Source organism: Pseudomassariella vexata, assembly GCF_002105095.1.
Source record: "Pseudomassariella vexata strain CBS 129021 chromosome Unknown BCR38scaffold_11, whole genome shotgun sequence".
In the NCBI taxonomy this organism is placed as follows: domain Eukaryota; kingdom Fungi; phylum Ascomycota; class Sordariomycetes; order Amphisphaeriales; family Pseudomassariaceae; genus Pseudomassariella; species Pseudomassariella vexata.
The window spans coordinates 1,188,362-1,211,475 of record NW_024467966.1 but is presented as its reverse complement, the minus strand read 5'-3'; the positions used below and the strand labels follow the sequence as shown (position 1 = coordinate 1,211,475).

The 23,114-nt window shown below is 49.2% G+C and overlaps 8 protein-coding genes across 8 annotated transcripts; 4 read left to right on the top strand and 4 right to left on the bottom strand.

Annotated features, from left to right (window-relative positions):
* The first annotated feature begins 317 nt into the window (after window positions 1-317).
* Window positions 318-1,429, top strand: BCR38DRAFT_47431 (uncharacterized protein). The gene is made up of 2 exons (XM_040862965.1): window positions 318-1,167; window positions 1,236-1,429. Exon 1 carries the CDS (start codon window positions 429-431, stop codon window positions 996-998), a length of 570 nt encoding a protein of 189 aa, XP_040713041.1. The 5' UTR covers window positions 318-428; the 3' UTR covers window positions 999-1,167; window positions 1,236-1,429.
* Window positions 1,430-1,791: 362 nt separating this feature from the next.
* On the top strand, window positions 1,792-2,329 carry BCR38DRAFT_487872 (uncharacterized protein; the record flags this gene model as incomplete). The annotated part of the gene is made up of 2 exons (XM_040864204.1): window positions 1,792-2,080; window positions 2,307-2,329. The coding sequence occupies 2 exons, from the start codon at window positions 1,792-1,794 to the stop codon at window positions 2,327-2,329; spliced, it is 312 nt and encodes a 103-aa protein (XP_040713040.1).
* Window positions 2,330-9,220: 6,891 nt separating this feature from the next.
* BCR38DRAFT_442587 (uncharacterized protein) lies at window positions 9,221-10,604 on the bottom strand. The gene has a single exon (XM_040860824.1). The coding sequence runs from the start codon at window positions 10,168-10,170 to the stop codon at window positions 9,718-9,720; it is 453 nt and encodes a 150-aa protein (XP_040713039.1). The 5' UTR covers window positions 10,171-10,604; the 3' UTR covers window positions 9,221-9,717.
* On the top strand, window positions 10,605-11,763 carry BCR38DRAFT_476689 (putative short-chain dehydrogenase/oxidoreductase). The gene has a single exon (XM_040863051.1). It carries the CDS (start codon window positions 10,901-10,903, stop codon window positions 11,741-11,743), a length of 843 nt encoding a protein of 280 aa, XP_040713038.1. The 5' UTR covers window positions 10,605-10,900; the 3' UTR covers window positions 11,744-11,763.
* A 253-nt stretch (window positions 11,764-12,016) lies between these two features.
* BCR38DRAFT_296968 (Alpha/Beta hydrolase protein) lies at window positions 12,017-12,801 on the bottom strand (the record flags this gene model as incomplete). The annotated part of the gene is made up of 2 exons (XM_040854507.1): window positions 12,017-12,522; window positions 12,600-12,801. Coding segments are annotated over 2 exons (708 nt in total), but the record flags the coding sequence as incomplete, so codon positions are not given.
* A 1,743-nt stretch (window positions 12,802-14,544) lies between these two features.
* On the top strand, window positions 14,545-15,345 carry BCR38DRAFT_349336 (L-xylulose reductase; the record flags this gene model as incomplete). The annotated part of the gene is made up of 1 exon (XM_040856487.1): window positions 14,545-15,345. One exon carries the CDS (start codon window positions 14,545-14,547, stop codon window positions 15,343-15,345), a length of 801 nt encoding a protein of 266 aa, XP_040713036.1.
* A 1,920-nt stretch (window positions 15,346-17,265) lies between these two features.
* BCR38DRAFT_459781 (NADPH oxidase) lies at window positions 17,266-19,084 on the bottom strand (the record flags this gene model as incomplete). The annotated part of the gene is made up of 3 exons (XM_040862333.1): window positions 17,266-17,299; window positions 17,359-18,876; window positions 18,933-19,084. 3 exons carry the CDS (start codon window positions 19,082-19,084, stop codon window positions 17,266-17,268), a joined length of 1,704 nt encoding a protein of 567 aa, XP_040713035.1.
* A 101-nt stretch (window positions 19,085-19,185) lies between these two features.
* On the bottom strand, window positions 19,186-20,344 carry BCR38DRAFT_47144 (uncharacterized protein). Its single transcript, XM_040862861.1, has 3 exons — window positions 20,141-20,344; window positions 19,629-20,079; window positions 19,186-19,439 (listed from the first exon to the last, which is right to left on the bottom strand). Exons 2-3 carry the CDS (start codon window positions 20,046-20,048, stop codon window positions 19,323-19,325), a joined length of 537 nt encoding a protein of 178 aa, XP_040713034.1. The 5' UTR covers window positions 20,049-20,079; window positions 20,141-20,344; the 3' UTR covers window positions 19,186-19,322.
* Window positions 20,345-23,114: the final 2,770 nt, after the last annotated feature.

Here is a 23,114-nt window from a genome sequence, read left to right as displayed (position 1 = left end):
TGCCATGTTGCCGATGCCCAACTTTGCGGATGCTCTTCATCACCCACTTGGGAATCCCAATCATAGACTGATGACGATTGACCGCGGGGCAGGAGCTCAGCTTTGCAGCTTGAGTCCAAGCAGTTCTTGAAAAGAGCCATGGACCAATGCGTACCTGATTGGGTTTGGACGTAAAGAGGGGCAGTTTGTCGAAAGGTATCACCACCACACAGGAAATAATAATAATATCAACGTAGTCAAAATGAAGCTCACGCTCGCAGGAACGCAATTGTTCGATGGAGAAGATGGGACGACTTCTTTTGGGCCCTCCCGAGAAAAGGGAAAACGCACGCGGCGCCCTACCACTACGGCTCCTAGTATGATTACGGGAGTCTCCACCATACGACCGCTCACTCCGTTATTTTGAGTTTGAATGAAATCCCAATGCAATGTATGTCCTCGAGAATGCACACAAAAAAAGATACACCAAACTCGCACTTGGGGATGGAGCTATCCGAATCAAGTTACTGGCCGCTCCGCTGTTGAGTTCCAGACGATTCCAGACCCCACGGCCACGAGCCATGACCTCATTGGGACTCAGGAACAGAACCCTTCGTTTCTTGACTCAAAGGTCATCTTGGAAGATCCCATACCGTCGTCCAAGCTTGTGCAAAAATTGGGGCCCAATTATTTGGTTTGGCATCTATCTGTCAACAAGGGCTTTGTTCGCTTCACACTTGTACTTCCCAGTCGCCTCCCAATGCCTGGCATGGTCTCATCATTGTGCATCATGGAGTTCCAGCGATGCAGGAATATGCGCACTTACTCCATGGTATGCATACCGAGGCTTCGTAGGATTGACTCTCACCTGGTCAAGCCTCAGCTGCACGACAAGGAGATCTCATGCACCAGTAATCCACCAATGCTGTCGAGCAAACGCCATCGGAGCTGAGCCCGAAACTGTACCTCCCTCGGTGGTGGGGTCGACTTCGCGATTACCTAACTTGCTTATCGCATGAAATCAGAACACGGCACCCCTGAGTCTTACTACGTCACAACCTATCTGGAAAACATTCCGCTACTTTCAAGATGCGTTTTGTCCCGTAATTACTTCTATGTTTTCTCAGGTGTCTGCCCCATGGAAAGACAATATGCCCACGGGCAGTCATGCTGTATTACCCCACGATTGTATCCTATTTCCTGGTAGCGCCTGACCCCTCGATTCAAGGAGCAATAGACGGTTGACTCTCGGCTAGACTTCGATCCTCTCGTAATATAATCCGCCGGCCTACTCTGTCCATTCGCTGTGAATTTATAGCGACCATCGCAAGTTTGATCAAGCCTATTCACCAATTTCATTAAAATCGCATCGTGGAAGCAATCGTTGTCTGGGCAGTTGGTCTGAGACTGCGCCAATTCCAAGCAATATCACAGGCGGGGCTGTGAGACAACTCGGGTAGTGCCACACTTTCGCTACAGTACAACATGTGATAGTAAATAGGTCATAATCAAGCGAGAGTGCGCGACTGGAGAATTCACTACAATCGGTCAGGATTCAAACACACGTGGCGAGATTAGGATAAATAAGGCCTTTGAATGGTGCCGGTGTTATGCGTTAACAGGCAGTTGGTCAGTCATTCTCGTCTGACGCCGCATGACATCCAGCAGGGCCTTTCGCATTCACTCCGATGTCATCAAACAAGTACGGAAGCTTCGACCGGAAACCATCTCATCGCAGGCAGTCGCGCCCGTCCGCCGTGAAAACTCATCACACCTCGCCTCACGAACTTTACTGCCATTACCGGCACCACAATGAGCTCATCCCCCTTCCCCACAGAATCTACACTAGGCACTTATATAGTGCCTTGGATTGTCCTAGGAGCGATCGCAACGATTATGGTCGGCTTCGAAATATGGCTGCTCGTCCGCATACGACGGCTTCGCCTTGAGCGACAGGGTGAACGCGATCGCAAACGCAACCACCCTCAGCATTTCCGCCCACTGAGCATGCCGATAACGATACAAACCCCGAAAGGTGATGAGGAGTACCAGGCGTACCTCAGAAATCTCGAAACGCCGCAGGGCTTGATGAAGTGGATGAGTACTTAGGCGGTTGACTAGGATTTTCCTGTGCTCAACCTGCAGTCATGCGCGACCACAACAGTGAGCGCTCAAGGGGTACGAATTTTGTGCATGACCGCCATCGGCAATCACTCACAAGGGCGAAAAGTTATCACAGCAGGTTTCTCCCCGGGAAATGAATAATCCGTGATGGAGTAGCACGACTGGTCTCTGAGCTGAGGGCGACTGGATCTACTGCTACATAGCGTCTGAGAAGAAGAAACAGTAAACATAAGGAACGAGGTATGTCCAGTATCCTACCTCCTAATCTCCAAAAGTATTATATATTCTTCATCCCATGCGACAGATACCTTACTGATTGCATTACGATAGGAGGGGGTCACAATAAAAGGCGTTAAGCTGGGCTAAGTCGTTCTTTGGATGGAACATCAAGCTATTAAAGACGGTCTTACGGAACAACTCGAGTGTCCTGCAGTGACTTAGATGGGTCACGCCCACACATTGCCATCAATGAGGTGGTTATCTATTGAAAGTGGAAGGCATGTCAATGAGCGCATTCAAACTTCGCGTCTGTGCTTGATATGGTGACCTACATACGCGCTCGGCTACCCCTTTTCCCACCAAACCACACCGACTTCCAGAGGCTCTTATTAAGCACATAAAATTCTAAATAATACCGAATGACTTCATTGATGGTGTTAAAAAAAACCTCTGTTTTAATATATTACCTGATTTATTCCGTATTTGTGATGTACTTTTGTTTACAATAGAAGTTGAGGCTATTGCTCTCGATGATATAGCTTCGGAGGAATATAAGTTCAGAAATGTAGTAAGTATAAGTAAGTTAGAGTTAGTCTTTTAGAGTACCTAAATATCTCTCTCCAGGTTCTTTATATTTAATTTTCCGATTTTATTTCGAATTATAGTGTATTCGCAGGTTGTTACGGAAGAGTGTAGGTTCAGCTTGTAATATGGGTAACCGCGGCTCAGGTCTAGTGCCGTATAGCCCTGCATCGAACTACGATGTAGTTGGAATATATGTATCGGTGTCGAGAATAGTCGGCAGTTCGGATAGTAGTGAAGCGCTATTTCGCTATCATACTTGTCACGGCTCTCATCCGCCCGGGCAGAGGCCCACCGGATATGGACAGGACCTCTGCCCTTCCTTCCTCACGGTACAACATAATATAATAATTGGACCCATCCGATGGATCCTACTAAAGCACAGTAGCCTTTAGTTTGCCTCAGTGATGACGATAACTCTCTATAAATACGATAACATTATGGTTGCGACAAGATTTGGTATCGCGGCTAACCTTCCGCATCTGAAGAAACTGATGTATAACTATTATGTGCGAAGAATTCTAGTTCATCGGATCTATCGTATCTGGCAGATAGAACTTAGGTGAGAGCCGTATCTGCAGATCTTTTCTCGTTACGGTATTTACAATATTAGATATGGCAATGGCTGCGCAGCGATTGCTGAACGATGCCCTGGCCGGAGACAGCGACGATGGAGACTACATATACGAGCCTTATCATATGCAAGATGCAATTGCTATTAGGGCTCAAAATTTCCGCAGATCTTCCGTATCTTGATATATACGGAATCGGCCGATATACGCAGGGTATCTTTGGGAAAGAGAGCATCATAATATATATTCTCAAAATGGCCCCCTGACCCCTATGCTTGCTTTTCCGCGTAACATTTTGGATTTTTTTAACCGTGTCGTAGTAACGCGCTGTATTTAATAACCTTAAAGATAGATAATCGTTATTATTGCTCACCAGCACCAGCTATTATGATAATTTCGCAATCCGGTTATTCATCTCACAGCCACCTATCCTCCTTTCGATTCCGTTTTAGCGTAACCCGTATTCCTACGTTAGCGATTCCATACTGGCGGTAAGGCATAGATAGTGTCCAAAATACAGCTTAAGTTCGATCTATTCCGTATATTTAATTTCACCCGGATAACCAAAAACGAGCCAGGAAGCGGATATTAGCCTGTTAAAGCCTGTGTTTGCCATTACCGAGCTCACCTATGTTTCAACTCTGTGGGTGGAAGAAATATCCCTCGGAACTTGCATATCCGGACGTGGAATCTTCCAACCTGTTAGACTTCTGTTGACAATATGAAGTTCAAGTTAAGAACAGATTTCAGTGAGGTGGTATTCTGGATGAGTTCACCAAGCAGTGCAACTGATGAAATACCTCGATGAGGCCAACGTAGCCGGTTCCTAACTCTAGGGGAACGCGCATGAGGTGGTACTCTTCTGAGCGGTTCAGGCCGCTCAATCTGTCTGCAAAGACTTCAATGGAATGCTCTAGAAGTGTGCCATTCGTGGCCAGAGAAGCAGTGAGAAAGCAAACGGAACAACAGCACCTACTGTATGTCAGATTTAATCAAACTCCCTCTCTCTCCGGGGTTGGGGTCCCGCGGTAAATGCTCGTCGAGTTGAAAGCATTATCGAAGTCGAGCTGGACATATTAGACAGCGTAGCGCGGGGGCTGTTCAACCGGCCAGCCTTTGGTTCGTCATACACATCAGAGATGAGGCATCTGCATCTACATCACATAGACAGTTGTCGCGCATGCTGCTGGCCACTCTGATTGTGTGTCAAACGGCAATGATTAAGCCGCGAGCAAGAAGACTCAATATGATGAGCGCACTGAGGAGTAGACTCAGAGCCCATGGTTTCCATTTGCGCGAGCTTTGATGATGCGACAGAACGGCATCTTCATTCATGCTGCCATTATCATCTGTGAGGGAATCATAGTCCCTGGACTTGGGAGATATGAGAGAGTGGTATGTTGATTATTTGGCCTCCATAATGTTTGAACCCAAATATAAGGTTGGGTATGATGCCGACTTTGTACACGACAAGAGAGAAGTGTTGGGGCAAAAGAACGAGGAAGAATTCGACAGCAAGAAGGAATACAACTTTGTGAAAGAATAATCTCCCAAGGATGCCTTGGAAGCTGGCAAGGGATTTTTTGACGGCTTAAGCATCGTAGCTGATGCGTTAGACTTCGCCACTACCAGTATGCACATGATATACTAAGACGCGGTAAATGTTGGATCACTTGGACAATGCAAACTGTCTATTCAGTTTGCCAACGTCTTTATTTTGATGAAAATCGGAGATTCCCTGAATGACTAAGGGATTTCTGATTCTACATAACAGGTCCTATGCTAAATAGGGAAGGGGATGCGCATAAGTATGGAAGTGGTGCATCTTGTGAGAGGGCAGCCCTCAGTCATTCGCTATCAACGAATATATCACGCTTTTCCTTGTAAATTTAACCACCTGCACTCCTTACCTACATTGCTATGAGTAATTGCACAGAGCTCTTTGGGCAATTAGAAGAAGGAATAAAAACACTACCGCGGTCTTCGGCCCTTGAGACGGCGTATAGGCTCTCGTTCTCGTCCCTTATATATCCCTTTTCTCCTTTACTAACCTGCTAGATTGCTCTGTATCACTAACCCTTTATTGATTCAGTAATTACTACTGATCCCTGGTGATCGCGAATTTAGACTACTCTAGATCACTAACCTCGTACTGATCGGTCCTAGTTTCGTGATTTCGGATCCTCATTAATCTATTTCTAGCTCCCAATGATTCTGTTTTTCTTACGTGGCTATCCGGCCTGCTAATGGGCTTGTTAAATTACTCCGAACCAACTGTTCGTAACAGAGATAGTTCTAGCGCTAGGACATGTCTTCTGGAATTAGGGTGACTATACAGAGCGTTTACAAAAGTTACTAACTTTCTTGATATTGTGTCCTGCACCCTAAGTCAAATAACGCCGCTGAGATCTGGCACTTCCTTGTACAACTAGGTTATATGCTAGACGGACCTATTGTCAATCCTTTAAGATAACCCTAGTATGGTTAAGTAGTGTAGTGGGGCCAGGGAGGACTCCCCTGTCTTCCACACCTTAAGGGACACGGAGATGACAGACGACTTTCAACAACTTGTCATCTCTTTTCATCATCTTATTCAATCAACTTGACTTTTGTTTTCTATTCTATTTAGCTAGCCCCTTCAATTATGCGGTTCATTCCTACGTGCACTTAGACACGACTTTCGAAATCCTATTATTCTGCCCTTATCTTAGCCTTGACAATGACAAAAGCCTGTATCTTGCTCTGATCAGAGCAATCCAGTGCCAGTGAGAGCTTCAATTCGACTCCCAGAGCCAGACGTCTTGTTCTGAGAATCATTCCGACGAGAGTCTCAGAGGCACATCCGACCAACTCGCGCACCAGACTTGCAAGAGCTTCGCTCTTGCAACCAGTACCACGATCTTCGTCTGATCAGACCAACAGATGGGATCTGTTGGTACTGGAGCCGTCTGTTCAGCATGTTAGGTGGTAGGTATATCCTACTGACCGCCTGACCCCGTTTCAGTAGTTGGAAGACTCCGCTGTAAATAAAGAGAAACGACATATAGGTGTAGGGTATTACTACAGCCGTGAAGAGGTGGAAGCCGGCAGATGGGAAGGTACAGCCAAGTACAGGGCTACAGAACCCCGCCTCAAACCAGAAGTAACCATCATAAAAGAAGAAAAAAACATCTTTTTTTGGCCTTCATATAAATCTCCGGTAACGTTAAGCTACGTTAGGCATTGACCGATTAGAATCTAGCCGACTGTGACGGTTGTCACGTGATTGACCCACACTGGTCTGAACAGATTGATAAGTGGTTGCAGACACCAAAGTCAGGGACTTTGGTATTGGTCTCTTTTGGTGAAGACACCTGGTACGGTGGCGTAGTGGCAAGGATTGCAACCCCTGGCGCGGCGTGACACCGACGGACCTACTAAGTCCCTTAATGGAGCTAAGTTTAATCGGTTCGTTAGCCTGTTAGGGACCGAACGATTAGAAATAAGGACACCTGGTATATAATCTAAAGGCGGTGGACCGCGGCAAAATTGCTCTACTATTGAACGACGAGAAGACCGTATTTACGAGAAACAGACCCTAGAGTGACGAAATGCCGTATGGGATTCAGCCCCAGAGTTATTATGGGTCGGATCCTGCCTTCTTCCTTCCTTCAACCAGAGTACCTCATAAGAGTCTCTTAACACCAACCTACGTAGCACAACGCATAAAGCAAGCATAGCTATCAATGCGAAATCCATCCAGAGTCATTAACAGAGGACTGGTTCCCTCAATTAGCCTTATATACACAGGTGTTTTAGGTATGAGGAAAGGCCTATCCAACCTTCATCATTAAGTAGAGAAGAGGTGCAATGTAACCCGATATTCGGCCGAGGCGTGGCCACGTATCAGCTGCGAGTGAAAAGAACGTTTCCCGGTTGGGTCACGTGATGGAACCCATCTTGGCATTTGGACCTACCAGGGGTATCGTTTCCCGCTTCTTTCTGGGTTAAATCCACACCTATTGTCGCTGCAATTGAGTTTCGGAGCCGATATCGCACGGCCTCGGGCCGCGGCACACGAGTAATCGGTGCAACTAGTATCAAGCAGATTCGGTAGATCCGACGAGTCAGAAACAGCAATTAGCAATCATACTTCCACTTGTATCCTTGCATCTTTAGTGCCCCCAGGACTTTCCCAGCTAAGCGATAGTCAGTTCGGCCATATCGTAGTCTGCTAATTGGACGCGAAGGCCGACTTCATGGATAGCGTGCTCTCCAGGAGCTGGGTGAACAGTCTTTCAATTAAGGTTGGTAGGGTCGTTCAAACATATCGTCTTTGCTCAGTTGTCGAAGGCAGTGATGTCGACCCTGTCGGATGGACTGGCATAAAGCTGCGCCTTCAAAGTTCACGGTCCCTCGAGACCATGGAAGGGACGCTAGCTGGAGTGGGACTTGGTAGGCCGGTGTGTGGTAGGCGTCAGGCTGAAAGGCGAATTGATGATTTGGTCATTGGAGGTGAAGAGTTTCTCTTCATTGTTCTTCTCTTCCAGCGTTACGTCGTGGTGATGCCGCTGACAACTTCTGTAGGAAAAGCAATAGTACGGACTAAAGTAACGCAAAGCACCCTCGGTCCCGACTAAATACGCTAGACCATAACCAGAGTGGCCATGTCTAAGATACGGCACGAGAAAATCATTTCCCGTAATCTTGGGTATCATGATAAAATGACTTCTCAACTGCATATACCGCCAGTATATATTGGTCTCAAGCGGCAAAGTCATACATTCATGTTCTTGATGAGGATACGTACTAATAGGGGTTCTTTAAATAACGATATCAGTAGTTAGTAGCCTTATTTAAACAAAATAGAAGAGAGAAAAACTGATAAAGGGAAATGCAGATAATAATATGGGGAGTGTGAAGGTCAACCCTCGCAGACTCACTACAACCAGGTGACTTACAGCTGGAACACCTGCCGTGGCAGTGTCGGATGGGAAGCCAATCATAACCCTTGTAGGAGCCCCGCCAAGCGTGGATGACTTAGTCGCGCTCCCTCAAACCTAAGTTGTCATCTTCTTTCCTTCGCTCCTTAGAGTAGAATCTTCGTCGATAGCACCTAATCGAGGTCTCTACCAATGCGATGCAACCCAGGTCGTGACAGGGAGGCCGATATAACTGATTCTACCACTCACAATTTCTTCTGACCCTTTAATTATGCAAGCCATCATTCATGACCTCGTGTAAGCAGGGGAGCAGAGCCTATAATTTAAAACAAAAGTGTTACCCCTAGTTGACTTTAGAATCGATTGCTTCCCAATCTATTCAAGACACCCAAAAAGTGTTTTGCTGGTAGGCTTGGAACTTCTTGCAACCAGCGCTTTCCGACTGAACGATACTAAAAAGCGTCCGACTGTGGGAAAGATGCAAGTCCCTGCCAGCGTCCACGCTGTTTTGGTTATCTCCATCATGCCTGTAAACTACTCCACAGTCCTGATATCATCGAGACGCAACCTCTAAGCTCCAAGCGCCCATCATCGGTCTGAAGGACTGCCATGTATTCTGGCAGTAAAATTCGTCGTACACGGGGATGTTATCTGCGAATTGTTTATATTCTGCTCAGCAATATCCATCCATTCGAATCGGTTATTCTCTGAACTTGAAAGTTATACAACTATATATGTGGATTAGGGCCGCGTTGGTTAGGCGTCTCAATTTGGGTTGGGGAGTGGTTATGTTCGAACCATAATAATTCGATATAGACAGGTATACAAAGAAACTATTACGGATCCCTAGCTATGCATGAAGAGCTATGTAATTTATGTAGCCTTAGAGAGAGTAAGGCTTGCATCCATCTGACTTGTTATAGGCTACTTGACTTTCATCCACACAAACTGTAGCATCTCGTTTGATTTATTTCCCCTGAAGCTACTAAGATATTTCCATTTGCCTTCGGTTATTGTCTAATTTCTTTAAGAGTTCAGATGTAACGCGGGACTCCCCGATATTCTACCCCCTTCGATGGTACGATAGAATGAAAAGAGCTGATAATATGACGCCTGAGCAACATTCGAAGGGTCAAGGATCACGAAAATGTTGCCAATAGCGTTGAGGTGAGTCAGCCATCCCCGGCTGAACTCGCATCCGAAATCGAACAACTCATACAGCGTCAGAAGCAAGATGGTAAAGAGAACTGCAATACTGGTGGACCACTCAAGCTCTGTCGTAACCAGCCTACGGCAGCGACGTAGAGCTCCGATCCACATTAAATATGTGAATCCTCGTTCTCAACATGGCCAGTCCGTCCCAGTGCTGACATTGCCAATAACCGGGCATGGATATCTGTCGTCATCGCCACGAGAGATCTTCGACTTCCCCGAGACAGAGACACAGAGTATGGGAGGTAGTGATCTTGGTCTATCCAAGAGAAGGAACCCACAGGCTGAGGGATCAGGCAGACCTCAGATGTTGTAAAACGTAGGCTCAAATAAGAATGAGAATGAGTCTGCGATGGTTCAGACCCGGTGATCTGATGGAGTCCAAGGGCCACTAACTCGGGTGATTCTGCATATAGCTCTTTATGATGCGTTATAAGGTGGTTGCGGAAACCGGGAGTGCGTTTCCTAACGTCGGCCTTCGTTCGGTTCAAGAGGACCGTCTTCCGATTATAGCCCGCACAGACTCGGACGCCCTTGCGGCCAGGTTGGCTGCTTGCCATCGCATCTGATTTTCTTCGAACGACAGGTATGACCTCTCAATCTTTGGGGCAATTCCAGCAGATTCGAAGCTGTCCGATCGAAATCCGGATGGGCAATTTCATGATCCTTGATGGTACGTCTTGGCCTGAACTGAAGTGGAAAGAACATGCGAATGCCACACGCTGGGGCGGATGATACACAAAAATCGAAAGCATCCAAATAACATCCCTCACTTCAGAGACGGGGTACGAATATAAGGCTTCGCCCAATCAATTCCTCAATTAACGTTCAATGCAGCAGAGAAAAAAGAGGTTAATGAGCCCCGTCGAAAGCGTAACCCCCCTTTGGGAACCCGTCTTGCGGATGCTGCCTTGGTAGCGGCCGCGGAGATTGCCGCTAATGCGATCAGACGAATTACTGGCCCGCCATTCTGGAACCCCTCTGTCAAACGTTCAAAGTGCTTCAACCGCCGTCATGATGGCAGCCAGCGCAGAGTTTCCGGCGATACTAAATAGAGCCAACCTTTGGATAATTCGCTGTCTGTAGACATTTAGTTTCGAGTTATCGCCTTCGGGCGCTCCGGTAGCTTAACTCCAATCTCCGCATACACCTACTAGACTGGTCAGTATATATATGAAGGGGCCAACTATTTGCTGAATGATTTATCACCCACTGCCGCCAAGACCGATCTGATCCATATTCGAAGTCCTCAAAGTACTCGAAGTTTTCAATTGCCCACCCTTCGCAAATATGGCCCCTCTGTATCAGAAAGCCCTCATCATAGGCGCCACATCCGGCATTGGCGAAGCCCTCGCCGCGAAGCTCCTCTCAACCGGCACCTCCGTGATCATAACCGGACGACGTCAAGATCGCCTCGACGCCTTCGTCTCCCAGCGCTCCAACTCCTCCACATCCGATTCCGTCACCCTTTCTGCGGTGCCCCTCGACATAACCGACCTCAACTCGCTCCCCACCTTCGCCTCCTCCATTGCAAAAGAGCACCCCACCCTCGACTGCATCATCCTCAACTCCGGCATCCAGCGCGGCTTCGACTTCGCCCGTCCCTCGACCGTAGATCTCGCCACCTTCGACGAAGAGCTGACAACAAACTACATCTCGTTTGTGCACCTGGTGACTGCGTTCCTCCCGCAGCTGCAAAAGACGGCCAAAGAGGAGGGAAAGGAAACCCATCTCGTCTTCATAGGCGCCTCGCTTGGCCTCGTGCCATCCTTGGTGCGCACGCCGGGGTACAATGCCAGTAAGGCTGCTCTGCACAGCTGGATCATGAATCTGCGGCAGCAGCTCAAGGATAACGGGGATAGCATTCGCGTGGTCGAGGTGTTTCCGCCGGCAGTGCAGACAGAGCTGCATGATGAAAAACATCAGCCTCATTTGAAGAATGGCGGGGAGATCGGGATGCCTCTGGCCGACTTCATTGATCAGACGTACACCGAGCTAGAGAAAGGGGACGAGCAGTTCGCCATTGGCCCTGCTGCCGAGTGGCTCCAGTCAGGCTTCGAGGCCGAACGACAGAAGATGTTCCAGCAGCAGCAAGGCGCCATCAAGACAGCTTTGGCGAAGTATATGAAATAGTTGGCGCTCGCAATTTGTAGTCTATCATTGAAGTCATCTCTAATTTCTTGTCTGTCTATCCCCTCATGTCTACCCAAAAGGAAAGTGCGCCCACGGTAATGTATCAGGGGAGACAAACGACCAACTCGCCAGCCTCTCTAACTCCCTAATTGTGGGCATCATGAACGCTTAAAAATCCGGCTCGTCGAGCATATCCGCAGCTTGACATATCTTCATCGTCACGTCGTCAATCTGAAGCATGAGTCAGCATGCTAGTGTCTAGTGGGATAAGACGCAATGCGCCATAAGCTTGTGCGTGGATATTCTCACATTCTCGTGGTGAAATATTGAGAAATGGTGTCCCTCCACATCCAATACAGCGCGTATGAAGTTGCCATGCGAGTCGTTGTAAGTCTCCCACCCAAGGAGCTGGTGTTGCCGCGTCAAGTCCACAAATGTGTGACCCGAGTGGCTCACATACTCTTTCGCACGAAGCATAACTGTAGGAGGTACCTGGAGACCGTTCCATTGTGGAACGTCCCATTTCTGCACCATAACTCGTGCGTGCGTCATATTGAGGTCGACTTTCTCCCTTAGTTTCATGGCTTTGAGTTCCGCCGGAGACTTGGTCACGCGTCCTGTGGGCAATACGTTCTGCAAATCAGGTATGTCTGCGAGTCGCTTGGGAAAGACACTGTCGACAAATACCATTCCCAGTACTCTGAACTTGGGTTTTCTCGATGTATTTGTCGCCAGCTGGTGCGCCATTTCCAGCGAAAGGATGCCACCAAGAGACCAACCTGGGTGGGTTTGAGTGTCAGACGCTGCTTAGGTAATCTCTTTGGTTTTCGAGAGGGGATTTCATGACTTCACGTACCACCCAGTAGAATATCACCACCGGTCGGCATTGCCGCTGATATCAGATCAATGTAATGGCTCGCCATCTCTGGGATCCCGCCTTCCCACCACCCTCCGTCATCAAGATGAGCGTTTTGTATGCCGTAAAGCGGCCGATTGGTAGGTTCCAGGCAGTGGTAACTGAAGGTGGTACCGCCACCATCGTGGATGAGGATCAAGGGCGCAAGTGGGTTGGCAAGGGCAGATGAGTCGGGACCCTCATAAATGAGGGCCGGATTTTCCAGCTCGTAAGTGACCATGCTGAGGACCAAGGCCTACGCAGAACCAACTCTCGATTGACAGTATCTTAGTGCCTCAAAACTGCCCACGATTGGTTACAGAAGGCAAAGTTCAAGATTGGGCAGAATTCGACGACCAGGAGATACCTGAGACAATCGGTGCGAACCAGACGATGCAAGCGTGCGAATCGTAGTGTAGCGCCTAGATCACCATGTCGCGCTGAGGAAGTTTGAAATAGCTAGGAAAGTGCCTCTGCGCCGCGGGTTGCCGCGTGTGTGAGACAGGTCTGTCGTCGTCCTGGGTAAGTTCTGGATGCCCAAGGTACTGTTGTTCACTGCAGTTGGTTGCTGTTTGGGCCGAGGACAACGTAGCGGTCCGGTCACAGCTGCCGGTATCGGTCACAACTGTCGAATTTGAAGCTGCACGTCGGGTTGTTTGCGATGTCCTTTGGAACTGGCTTGAGCCAGTGCAAGGCGAGCTCACCGGTCTTTATCAGCCCGCCAAGACCGTCATTCCAGAGGAACATGACATTTTAAAGTTCTTAAGCCAGTCTTTTCTAAAATGGCGCGAATGCTGACATGCAGCGATAGAATTGAGGCGAGGAATTCTGCTGAATTTATTCCCATGCTCGACAGAGGTTCTTTGCTTAGCATATTAAGCAACCCTTACCCAGAAGCCGGGATTGACTTTGAGTGAGGGCACTTTAACTTTACGACATGAGCTTGGTAGCAAGCTGGAAAATGGGAGAGTCGCGCCGCGCTTTGGAGGGACGGCAATGGCGGGGGTTGGGAGATCATCCACTGACTTTGTTCTACCCCTCATTCGACAAAACTCTCCATCATCCCACCAAGCGCTTATCCGTGCTGTAGCACAACGTGGTGGCGCTTTCAGTGCGAAGAGCTTGTAGGGAAAGCCAAACTCCTGCATGCACCCGGTTCGTTCCTGGCAAACTGGTGTAGGGCGTTATTCAATGTCTGTTAGGCTGGTGGTAATCCTTCTAGCAAATCTACAGACTAGCGCCCTCCCAAGATTGAATGAAGCTGAGACAAGGTCTGGAAATACCTCGCAGATACACCGTCAATGAGCTGGCTGGGCTGGGTATCCCGCTTTTGGGATCCACGCTGTGACGATATTGGTCCGTCTGCATTACTCTACAGAACCCACCCGCAAGACGTCAACATTTTCCGCTCGGCACCACCTTGATGGCCGCTGGCCGGCCTCGACGAATCGACTGAGTCGCGGGAGGATGCTAGTCCCCAGGCTCCTCCACAAAGCCATCCGCCTCTCTCCAAGTTCTTCGAGTAGACTGTTCCACCTTGTCGAATAGCTGACTGGGCCGTGGATACTGAATGGACCTTGGACCCCCGCTGCTGAGAGTTGTACGGCGGGAGCTTTGTAATGGCCACGCATAAATGACATCACCAGCTATTGGTCGTGCCTACCTTCATACCCACAGTACAGGATGTGAACACAGGGGGAAGCTGCTCCCAATGTCTGGGGTTAAGCCAATTCCCCTTGCCGGTCTGACTACTTAAAGTCAGTGTTCTCGCTGCCTTCGAAAGTCGAACCATTCTCCCCGATCCCGTCATCCCATTTTCCACTTCCATTTCTCCATTCTCAAGAACTACCAGCTTGATCCACTCTGCCAATTTTGTTCCACCGCCAACCACACAACCACCTTCATCATGCCTCAAGGAATCCCCTCCGGCGAGCGTCTGCTCGATCTCTTCAGCCTCAAGGGCAAGGTCGTCGTCGTCACAGGTGCCTCCGGCCCTCGAGGCATGGGTATCGAAGCCGCTCGCGGTTGCGCCGAGATGGGTGCCGACATTGCCATCACATACTCTTCCCGCAAGGAGGGTGCTGACAAGAACGTCGAGGAGCTCACCAAGGAATACGGCGTCAAGGTCAAGGCGTACAAGTGCAACGTCAGCGACTTTGAGGACGTCCAGAAGTTCGTCGCCGAGGTTATCAAGGACTTCGGCAAGGTCGATGCCTTCATTGCCAACGCCGGTGCAACTGCTGACAACGGCATCATTGACGCTTCCAAAGAGGACTGGGACCACGTGATCAACGTGGACCTGAACGGTACCGCATACTGCGCCAAGGCTATCGGCGCTCACTTCAAGGAGCGTGGCACCGGATCGCTCGTCATCACCGCTTCCATGTCGGGCCACATCGCCAACTTCCCCCAAGAACAGACCTCCTACAACGTCGCCAAGGCGGGCTGCATTCACATGGCCAAGTCTCTGGCCAACGAGTGGCGCGATTTCGCACGAGTTAACAGCATCTCCCCCGGATACATTGACACCGGCCTGTCTGACTTCGTCGACGTGAAGGTGCAAAACCTGTGGAACAGCATGATTCCCATGGGCCGACCTGGCCATGCCAAGGAGTTGAAGGGCGCTTATGTCTACCTGGTTTCCGACGCATCTACATACACAACCGGTGCGGATCTCATCATTGACGGTGGTTACACCACCCGCTAGACGGTTTCTACATCGGCGTATCGGGCAGGATTTAGAGGAATTTGGGCAGGCATATTTATAAAAAGCGATTACCCTGATGAGATCATGATAAAGCGACGGCGGCTATACCAATAATTGAACCCACGGAATGATACAAATTTACGGAATAGGCATAAGCTGTGCCATGTGAGAGTGTCAGCTAGAAATCCCTCGGGACTGTAATAAGCCAAGAATACTAACAGCAAGATGCTGTCCGTAAATATGTAGTCCACCCAGCCATGTCATGCGCTGGCCGTTCAAGTCGTTACCGTTAGTTAGGTTTGGGGCGTTTTCTCGTCTGAAACCTTATTTGGGCAGCTCCTGCAAGTACAGTATTCGCTGGGACTTGGAGACGGCGGAGGTAAGCCGAGCCGGAACTTTGCGAAAGTAGGTATCGGAGTTGTACGGGATCGCGTGTTCATCAGGCTTGGCGAGATCGTATGGATGTATGTTTAGTGTGCTGGATTCTATCGTGTCTCCGTATTTACAAGACCAAAGTCGCTAGTACGAGTAAAGCTAGATTGGTTAGTATTTCATTGATTAGTATTGACCACTGCGTCTAAGCGTCCTGGCTAAAATATGCAAGTTTTATGTAGGGACGGACGGCGTCGCAGTTCCGGCTGGCTCGCTGCTCGTTGAAAGTATGAATGTCTGGCTCTGGTGTCTGGATAAAGCCTACTGTAACGTTTAGACTCTCCCATACCGAGCTTCACGACCGGGAATAATGGTTGATCTGGCGATAACCTCATACGATATTCCATCAACGTTTTCTTCCACCCCTTTCATCCTCCAGAATTTCGCAGCCGTTACAATACCCAAATCAGGAAACCAACTCCATCTAGATCATTATACGTAGAACCCATGTTCTCGCTAATTCAACGTCCAACTGTCCTACTCGTATCCTATCCTATCCCATGCCGTCACCAGCCCTGACGTCGCGCTCATGTTTCATCCTGTCTTCTTGCCTGTCTGGACGTCGGGCCCACCAATAATAAGATCACAGATAAATTCGATGAGCGGTGGTTTCGTTAACGTAACTTGCCTCCTGGAAATCTCCCCAACTCCTCTTGCCAATTCGTGCCGACCACCGAGTCGTTCCCACTTATTTGTCAGCTGTGATGTGATGATCCAGTGACGATCGACGGTCATCAATGCGGCTCAAGTCGATTGGTGCCACACCCGGATGCCCGCCTAAGATCGTCGTAACTCGAGTTTTTCCGGAAGGTTGCTCGCATCAAGAACGGAACGAGACGCTGTCCGTTAAGGTAGCCAATCGCGACACCAATACGGTGAAGTGTCGGCTCGACGATGCAGTATGTCCAGGCGTTGGGTTGTGCGCATGTGAGAGCGCACCTTGGCTTCATCACGGGATTATACCCTAAACTGTCGTATTCGTCAATGTCAGAGCGAACACGACAGAAAAGCAGTGCGCGTCAATTGCTACAATCACAGAATGAACAAGTTACCTGCAAGAAAAATTGAAATCTAAATATAAGTGCTGTGCAGGTTTCACTAGATACAAGAAGATATGCTCTCCTGCGTCGCTGATCAGGCTGGTTAATCGATGGGCGAGATCTATTAACCCGTCTCGCCTCGCCATGCTCGTACCGCACGCATACACCGTAGCAATCATGTTATCTTGATAATGATTATTTCGCCAACCAACCCCAATTTGTACAGTAGATCTCAGGTACAAGGAGAACGTCCGGATAATGATCTCGCCAGCTACAATTGGAGACCGCCAGGATCAACCATGGACAGACCATATAATAGGACTTAGACCATGTGATTAGATCAGATCTTGCAAGCAGGCACACAGCGTAATATGCAAGGGTCTGGCATCAACGATTGGAAAACTTCAGAGACGACATCCCCGACGGCGTAGTCGCGTGCGCGAAGTATTTAAAAGTTCTCCTTGCCCCATACGAAAGAAAATCTAGAGTCCAGTTAGCGTTTGCGGGAGGTCAATGAGAGATGTGAGGATCATAAGCTTACCCAGGTTCACTGTATTTGTTGCAGTATACGTGCAGCGCACTGCCCAAACCTTTGGGTCCGCAGAAGAAGACACCAGCCTCGGCAGGCGAGTGCAACTTTCGTACACCCCGGAAAATCATATCCCAGTTGGGACGACCGAAGTTGGTAGGACTGCGTAGGCCGGTGATGGCATCCTTGTCGGCGTTGGCGTCGTTGATCATGATGTTGGTCGCATCATCGGCCTTGATCTTGGCAGTCAAGTAGGTGTGAATTTCGATGCGGCCGTCCACGTCTTGTGCCTCAATGGCCATGAGCAATGAGCGAAACCACTCGAAGGAACCGAAATCTCTGCAAATCCAGAAGAAGTAAACCTTGGCGAGACGCGTCTTCTTCTGTGGGTAGTTCATGCGGTACCATATCGACTTGAGAATGGAAGCGAAAGGTGTGACTCCAATACCAGCACCGCACAGCATGGCCACCTCGTACTTGAAGACATCCTCAGATGCCGATCCGAATGGGCCATCAACATAAACACGCGGGAGCACCCGACGGAGAGCAGGGTCGACTTCGCTGTTCTGGCCATCGACACCGACAACCTTGGATGTATCCTTCTCCTTCTTGCCGAACTCACAACCAAGTGTAGCCGCCAATTGTTTGGTGAAGTCACCTGCCATACGCACGTGGATCGATATGTAGTCCTCCTCGGGTGCACTCGTCAGTGTGAAAGGATGGTATTGCCACAAGGACACCTCGGGACAGCAGAAGAATATATATTGACCAGCCCTGGTCTTCGTGTTCTCTTTCTTGATTTGGATCTCGCAAACATTGCTGGGATGCTGAATGACCTTCGAGATGTATGTCTTATGGCGTCCGCGAAGCTCCCGGGCAATACGCTCAGCCAGGTAGATGAAGCCTCCGTACATCCAGTACTGCCAGAACACACCAATGGCCGACGTACCGACCGAGATACAGAAGGGCGCAAAATCGGGCTGGATCATGCAGAATGCACCGTGGAACGACCAGAACAGGAAGAAGACGATGAACATGTGGTGCGTGTACCAGAATCGCTCGTAGTTGGCTCGACGGGGCTTCTCGTACGACGTCAGGACCATACCCGTCAACGCAATCAGCATGATGTATCCCGTCCAACCCGGACCGGAAACGAAGTTGGCCAGGAGCCATCCGTAGATACCCAGATTATTTTTAGCGGCGATCTGGGCGAAGTTGTTCCAATGAGCAATAGTATGGACCCATGAGAAAAAGAAGATGGACCACGCCGTGGTGATGTGAAACGTGATGTTCTTGTCGAATTGGATGATACCATTGAGTGGTGTTTGACGGGCCAGCGAAATGAAGGTCCTGCACACTGGCAACAGAATCATGGCGATATCGACGTGTAGTACCAGCGCTGACGATCTGGCAATCATGTATGTCGGGCCAAATGTGTCTCTCGCGATTTGTAAGTTGTCCTTCACGGCATAGTTGACGAAGCCGAAAGCGAAGACGGCGGCATGCACAAACATGAAAACGAAGACGAAACTGTCGAATATGTCAGCACCGCTGTCCCTTGCCGAGTACTCACGAATTCCACGTACAATCTTCGGTAACCCTCGTTGACCATCCATCGATCGAATCTTTCCCGCGCTGACAGTTCCTTTTGTCGTTCCTGTGTCATTTCTCCCGACAGCAACATCCGTGTCAACGGCGTCCATCTCGACCGCTCGGATGGCTTCTCCCCATAGTCCATGTAGCCGTAACCTGACATATTGGCGATTGATAATCTCTTCAGAACCGCAAAGTCGTGTATCGGTTTCCAGGTAGACCAGTCGCGAGCTTGTCCAAAGCCCACCGGAAACCTTCTGTGATTCCAAGCCCCGTGCAATTGACTGATGCCTCCTCTTAATTAGTTGTCCCTGATTACAATCGGTAGAAAAATAATAATAATAATTTTATCCCCCTGGGTCTCAAGAAGTGTTTAATTCGATTCAGAGCCTGCTGAACGGGCAATGAGCCATGTAAAGGAGAGTCGAAGAAGAGAAGATATGAGCAACGGCGATTCCTCGACGGGAACAGTAGTCTAAAGAACGGAATTCGACAGAAGCCTGAATCCGCACAAAGCAAGTATGCGCGGCACCGGTCAGCCAAACAATCAACGAAGGGGGAAACACTTTTGATTCGGGTAGGAGCGAAACGGGGAAGGATGGAGAAGGACTTAATGTATAACAGGGCAAAAGTAGGAAGGGGGTGTTTTGTTATGGAAGTTTGCCAAGCCTTAAGAAACGCAGGGCTACTTTTTGTAGTTCATACCTTGACAAGAATGCCTGCACCCGGCGGCTGCTTTTTCGAGGCGAGGTCCAGTAATTAGGTTTAGACGTCGTCTTGGAGTTTTGGAATTCTGCACACAGCAAGAGCAAAATGAGAGGAAAGAAGGTGGGAGTGGCTAAGAAAAGGATTGGGATGCATTGAGAGCTGGGCAGATGGGGGTAGTCGAAGTCAGGGTATAGAGTCTGGTTGGTGGTCCCCTGTCCGTGGTCCCCTGTCGATGATCCCCTGTCGGGTATCCGTGACATGCGGCAACAGTAGAGAGACTGGTGGATATCCGACACCTGCAGCCAGGTACCGTGGGACAAAATGTTCACAGAAGCTCGAGGCGCGGGAGTAGTGGTTCCAACTATCAAAGGACGACAGGGCTCTCCGCGGGCGCACGTCATCACCAGATCGTCCAGGAAAGTAGCCGCGTCACTGGGTAGCGATGATTAGACAACGAGAACATCTCGAAACAAACAGGTCTAGGAGTGGTTACAGGGTGGTTCAGAATCTCGAAAGGGTTAAGCGCGCAGTTGAGGCTAGTGGGGCCGAGGGGATGCCTGTGGTAGGACGACTGGGGTAGCGCTGCGAGTATCATTGTGCGCCTCGGTGTTCGAGTTGATGTCGTGTTTCGAGATTCGCTGACTTCTGACTGATTATCTGAACAACTGGCAGCTAATGTGCTGTTGAAGAACGCGCAGTGCCGACAGCAGCGAGGCCGGCTACTGACACCTTCTCAAGCTGCTGCGCTCGCATCGAGTCGCAGACAACTCAACTTCTTCATTGCCAGAAATGCGAATCCTTCATGCCCATGCCGAGTCGTCATCTCTTTGCACGGGGGATTGCCCGAGAATCGTGACAGAGTGGTGGGCAATGGCGCCACTCTGCTGCCATTACCCTCTTGCCATCCTGGGCGAGGACCTCCTGACGAGCCCTTACAAGCTTTTCTTCCAGCGCTCGACCCATGCTTGCCACACTGCAATAGGGAAAGCTGGTGAGAAAGAAAAAAATATGTCATTGCGACAATAGCGTCTGTGCCATTGCCTCGGGAGAGGGTCCTTGTCGGGCAATGGGGGGCTGTCCCAGGCCATCATTGGTTGCTGCAGTGGATCTCGCTTCGTAAGGTGTTTCGCCAGGGTTCTTGACACAGGCAAAGTCACTTGGCATTTTGGGTTCTCGTCACAGGAACCTGACAAGCTACAGCGCAGGCGACTAACGATCCATGCTTCTTCCCAAGCACGATTTTGAGTTGCTGCAGCTGTGGCACAATTGCTCAGAATTGGACGAACGGCAGCACAGCTCTCTGTGCACATATTTCGACGGTCCTGGTGCCAATGTCTTCAAAGATTACAGGAGTTGTGCGCTTCTCCAAAGACGCCACTCAACCTCAACGGTCACCACCTGCGAAACATTACGTCTTAGCATTCATGTTTTCAATCCAGGGCGCATAATAGCGTCAATCATACGGGGCTGGGCCCATTTCCCGTTCTTTTCGAATGCAAAACGTGCCTGCAAGTCCAAGTGCCGTAGTGCAATTGTCTTTCGGCATCTGATATCCATGGGCAGTCTGTAGCAGGCCAGTCGAGCCCATGCCGAGACAGGATCCTAGGGTCGATCTCCCTAAACATAGCCGCCGTATGTGACGTGCCTCCATAGTAGCAAATGCCAGCAACCCCTTTGCTCTTTACTTCCAATCAGCTGCACCTGAATCCTGATCATTAGGTTTTGTATGCAAGCTATGAACCCTTCACCTGCAAGCCACATTCCCAAAAATAGCACTTTCTTGCCTATGATGGTCTGGGCCTACAGTCTGTTATCGCGAAAATGGTGATCAAAGGCATATCATGCATGCCATATCAGGACAACAAGAAGAGGCTCTGCTGTGGCACTCAGTCCTTGCCGCCGTCGAGACCCCACATCTCGATACCCTGTGACAATTGTGACTTCAGAGTAGCCATTTCTCCGTGCGGAGTATTGTAGACATCGGCAACCACTTCGGGACTCTAAGCAGACTCTATTCGCTGCTTATAGCAAATGGTGGGTCTATCAAAACGTTGAACCACAACTTTGGAAACAATATGTTCCATAAAAAACCGTTATATATCCGTGTATATTGAGCCTCCTAGTTGTCCACCCATCGGGGTGGACTCGGGACAAGCATTCTAGAAACAAACGCATGAATGCTTCCAAGCCAATTTCTCCATATCGCCACGAGGCTCGTACGATGAAGCCGCACTATGTTCTTGGTAGCATAATAAAGACACGATGGCTTAGGTAGTAGACGCTCTGATGAAACGAAGCCTACGAAAGCTCATCGGGTATATCCTCAAGTCTTCAGGCTCCTCCCCGAATCGTGCCCAGGCTACCTACACTACTAGTATCTAAGTCGCCATTCAATAGATCCACTTCTTGACAGAGCAAGTCTCAGCATCCAACAATGCGAGAGGAGAGAGAGAGACGGTGAGCGGAGAAAGAGGCTGGTCACACCACGTCTCACGGCGTTGTTGCGCAGGCGCCTCCAAGACACGTTTTGTTTGAGCTGATCTATCACCTATCGTCATCTCGGCTCACGCACCCGAAAACTAAAAAAGAGTGCCATCCGTTTGTACACTATCAGTTACTAGATGATGTTTAATGCTGAGGAGATGGAAAAGCGGCGAAACGGAGGAGCCGTAAGTCCGTTTACCGAAACACACAGAAAGAGATCTGTGCTTGTCATTCAGACAGATGCTTCGTAGACCGAGCGTGCCACGGCATGATGACAACAACCTATTTGATCCGGTCTGTTCTCCGGATAAGGGCTACACCAAAATTTGGACCTGATCGTCATGGTTTTGTCCACTAGCTCGAATTCTTCGGTTCACTCCGCTTGTTGTTTAGGGCATTAACATCCGTATCGCAGTCAGATCATGGCCGGATCTAGTTACCAAAATTGACGACTAACCGTGTTTATTCTTCATGTGCCATGTGCCACACAAGTACATGACTCTAAGCACATCCAGTGATAAAAATTGCCCAACAAGACAATATGTTGATAAGCACATCGTGACGTTCAGAAAAGAAAACCGCCGACTCCGATTGCTCCTGTGTTTGACGATACATCTTGAGACCAGCAACCGCTGATTGACGATACACACATGAACCACTAACGTGGAAGCGAGCATCGGCCGTCCAAAAAAACTAGCCAAGTAAGTTACTAACGTCTTCCGAATCCGCCGTTAGTTGCGCACTCATATCGATCCAAGCAGTAAAGCACTCCAACCTGAGAGGAAAGAAACCGATGTTGCCTCGCACTGGCGAATGAACCGAATCATCATATCTTCTTGATCCCGAGGCAGATGTCTGTTCATCTTGCCAGACAGTCACAGGCCGTTGATGCCCCCCGACCCAACACATATTAGCGAAGTTCCACGTTGTAAAAGGGGAAATAACGCCAGGATAACTTGTTCAAGCGCGTCGCAAGTATGTGA

Excerpts from the sequence above, each read along its gene's own strand:
- BCR38DRAFT_47431 (XM_040862965.1), top strand. The coding sequence starts at position 429 with ATGTATGTCCTCGAGAATGCACACAAAAAAAGATACACCAAACTCGCA.
- BCR38DRAFT_442587 (XM_040860824.1), bottom strand. The coding sequence starts at position 10,170 with ATGGCAAGCAGCCAACCTGGCCGCAAGGGCGTCCGAGTCTGTGCGGGC.
- BCR38DRAFT_476689 (XM_040863051.1), top strand. The coding sequence starts at position 10,901 with ATGGCCCCTCTGTATCAGAAAGCCCTCATCATAGGCGCCACATCCGGC.
- BCR38DRAFT_47144 (XM_040862861.1), bottom strand. The coding sequence starts at position 20,048 with ATGACGTGCGCCCGCGGAGAGCCCTGTCGTCCTTTGATAGTTGGAACC. Across the intron at positions 19,440-19,628 it reads CAAGGTATGAACTACAAAAA|GCTTCTGTCGAATTCCGTTC; the intron begins GTAGCCCTGCGT and ends GTGCGGATTCAG.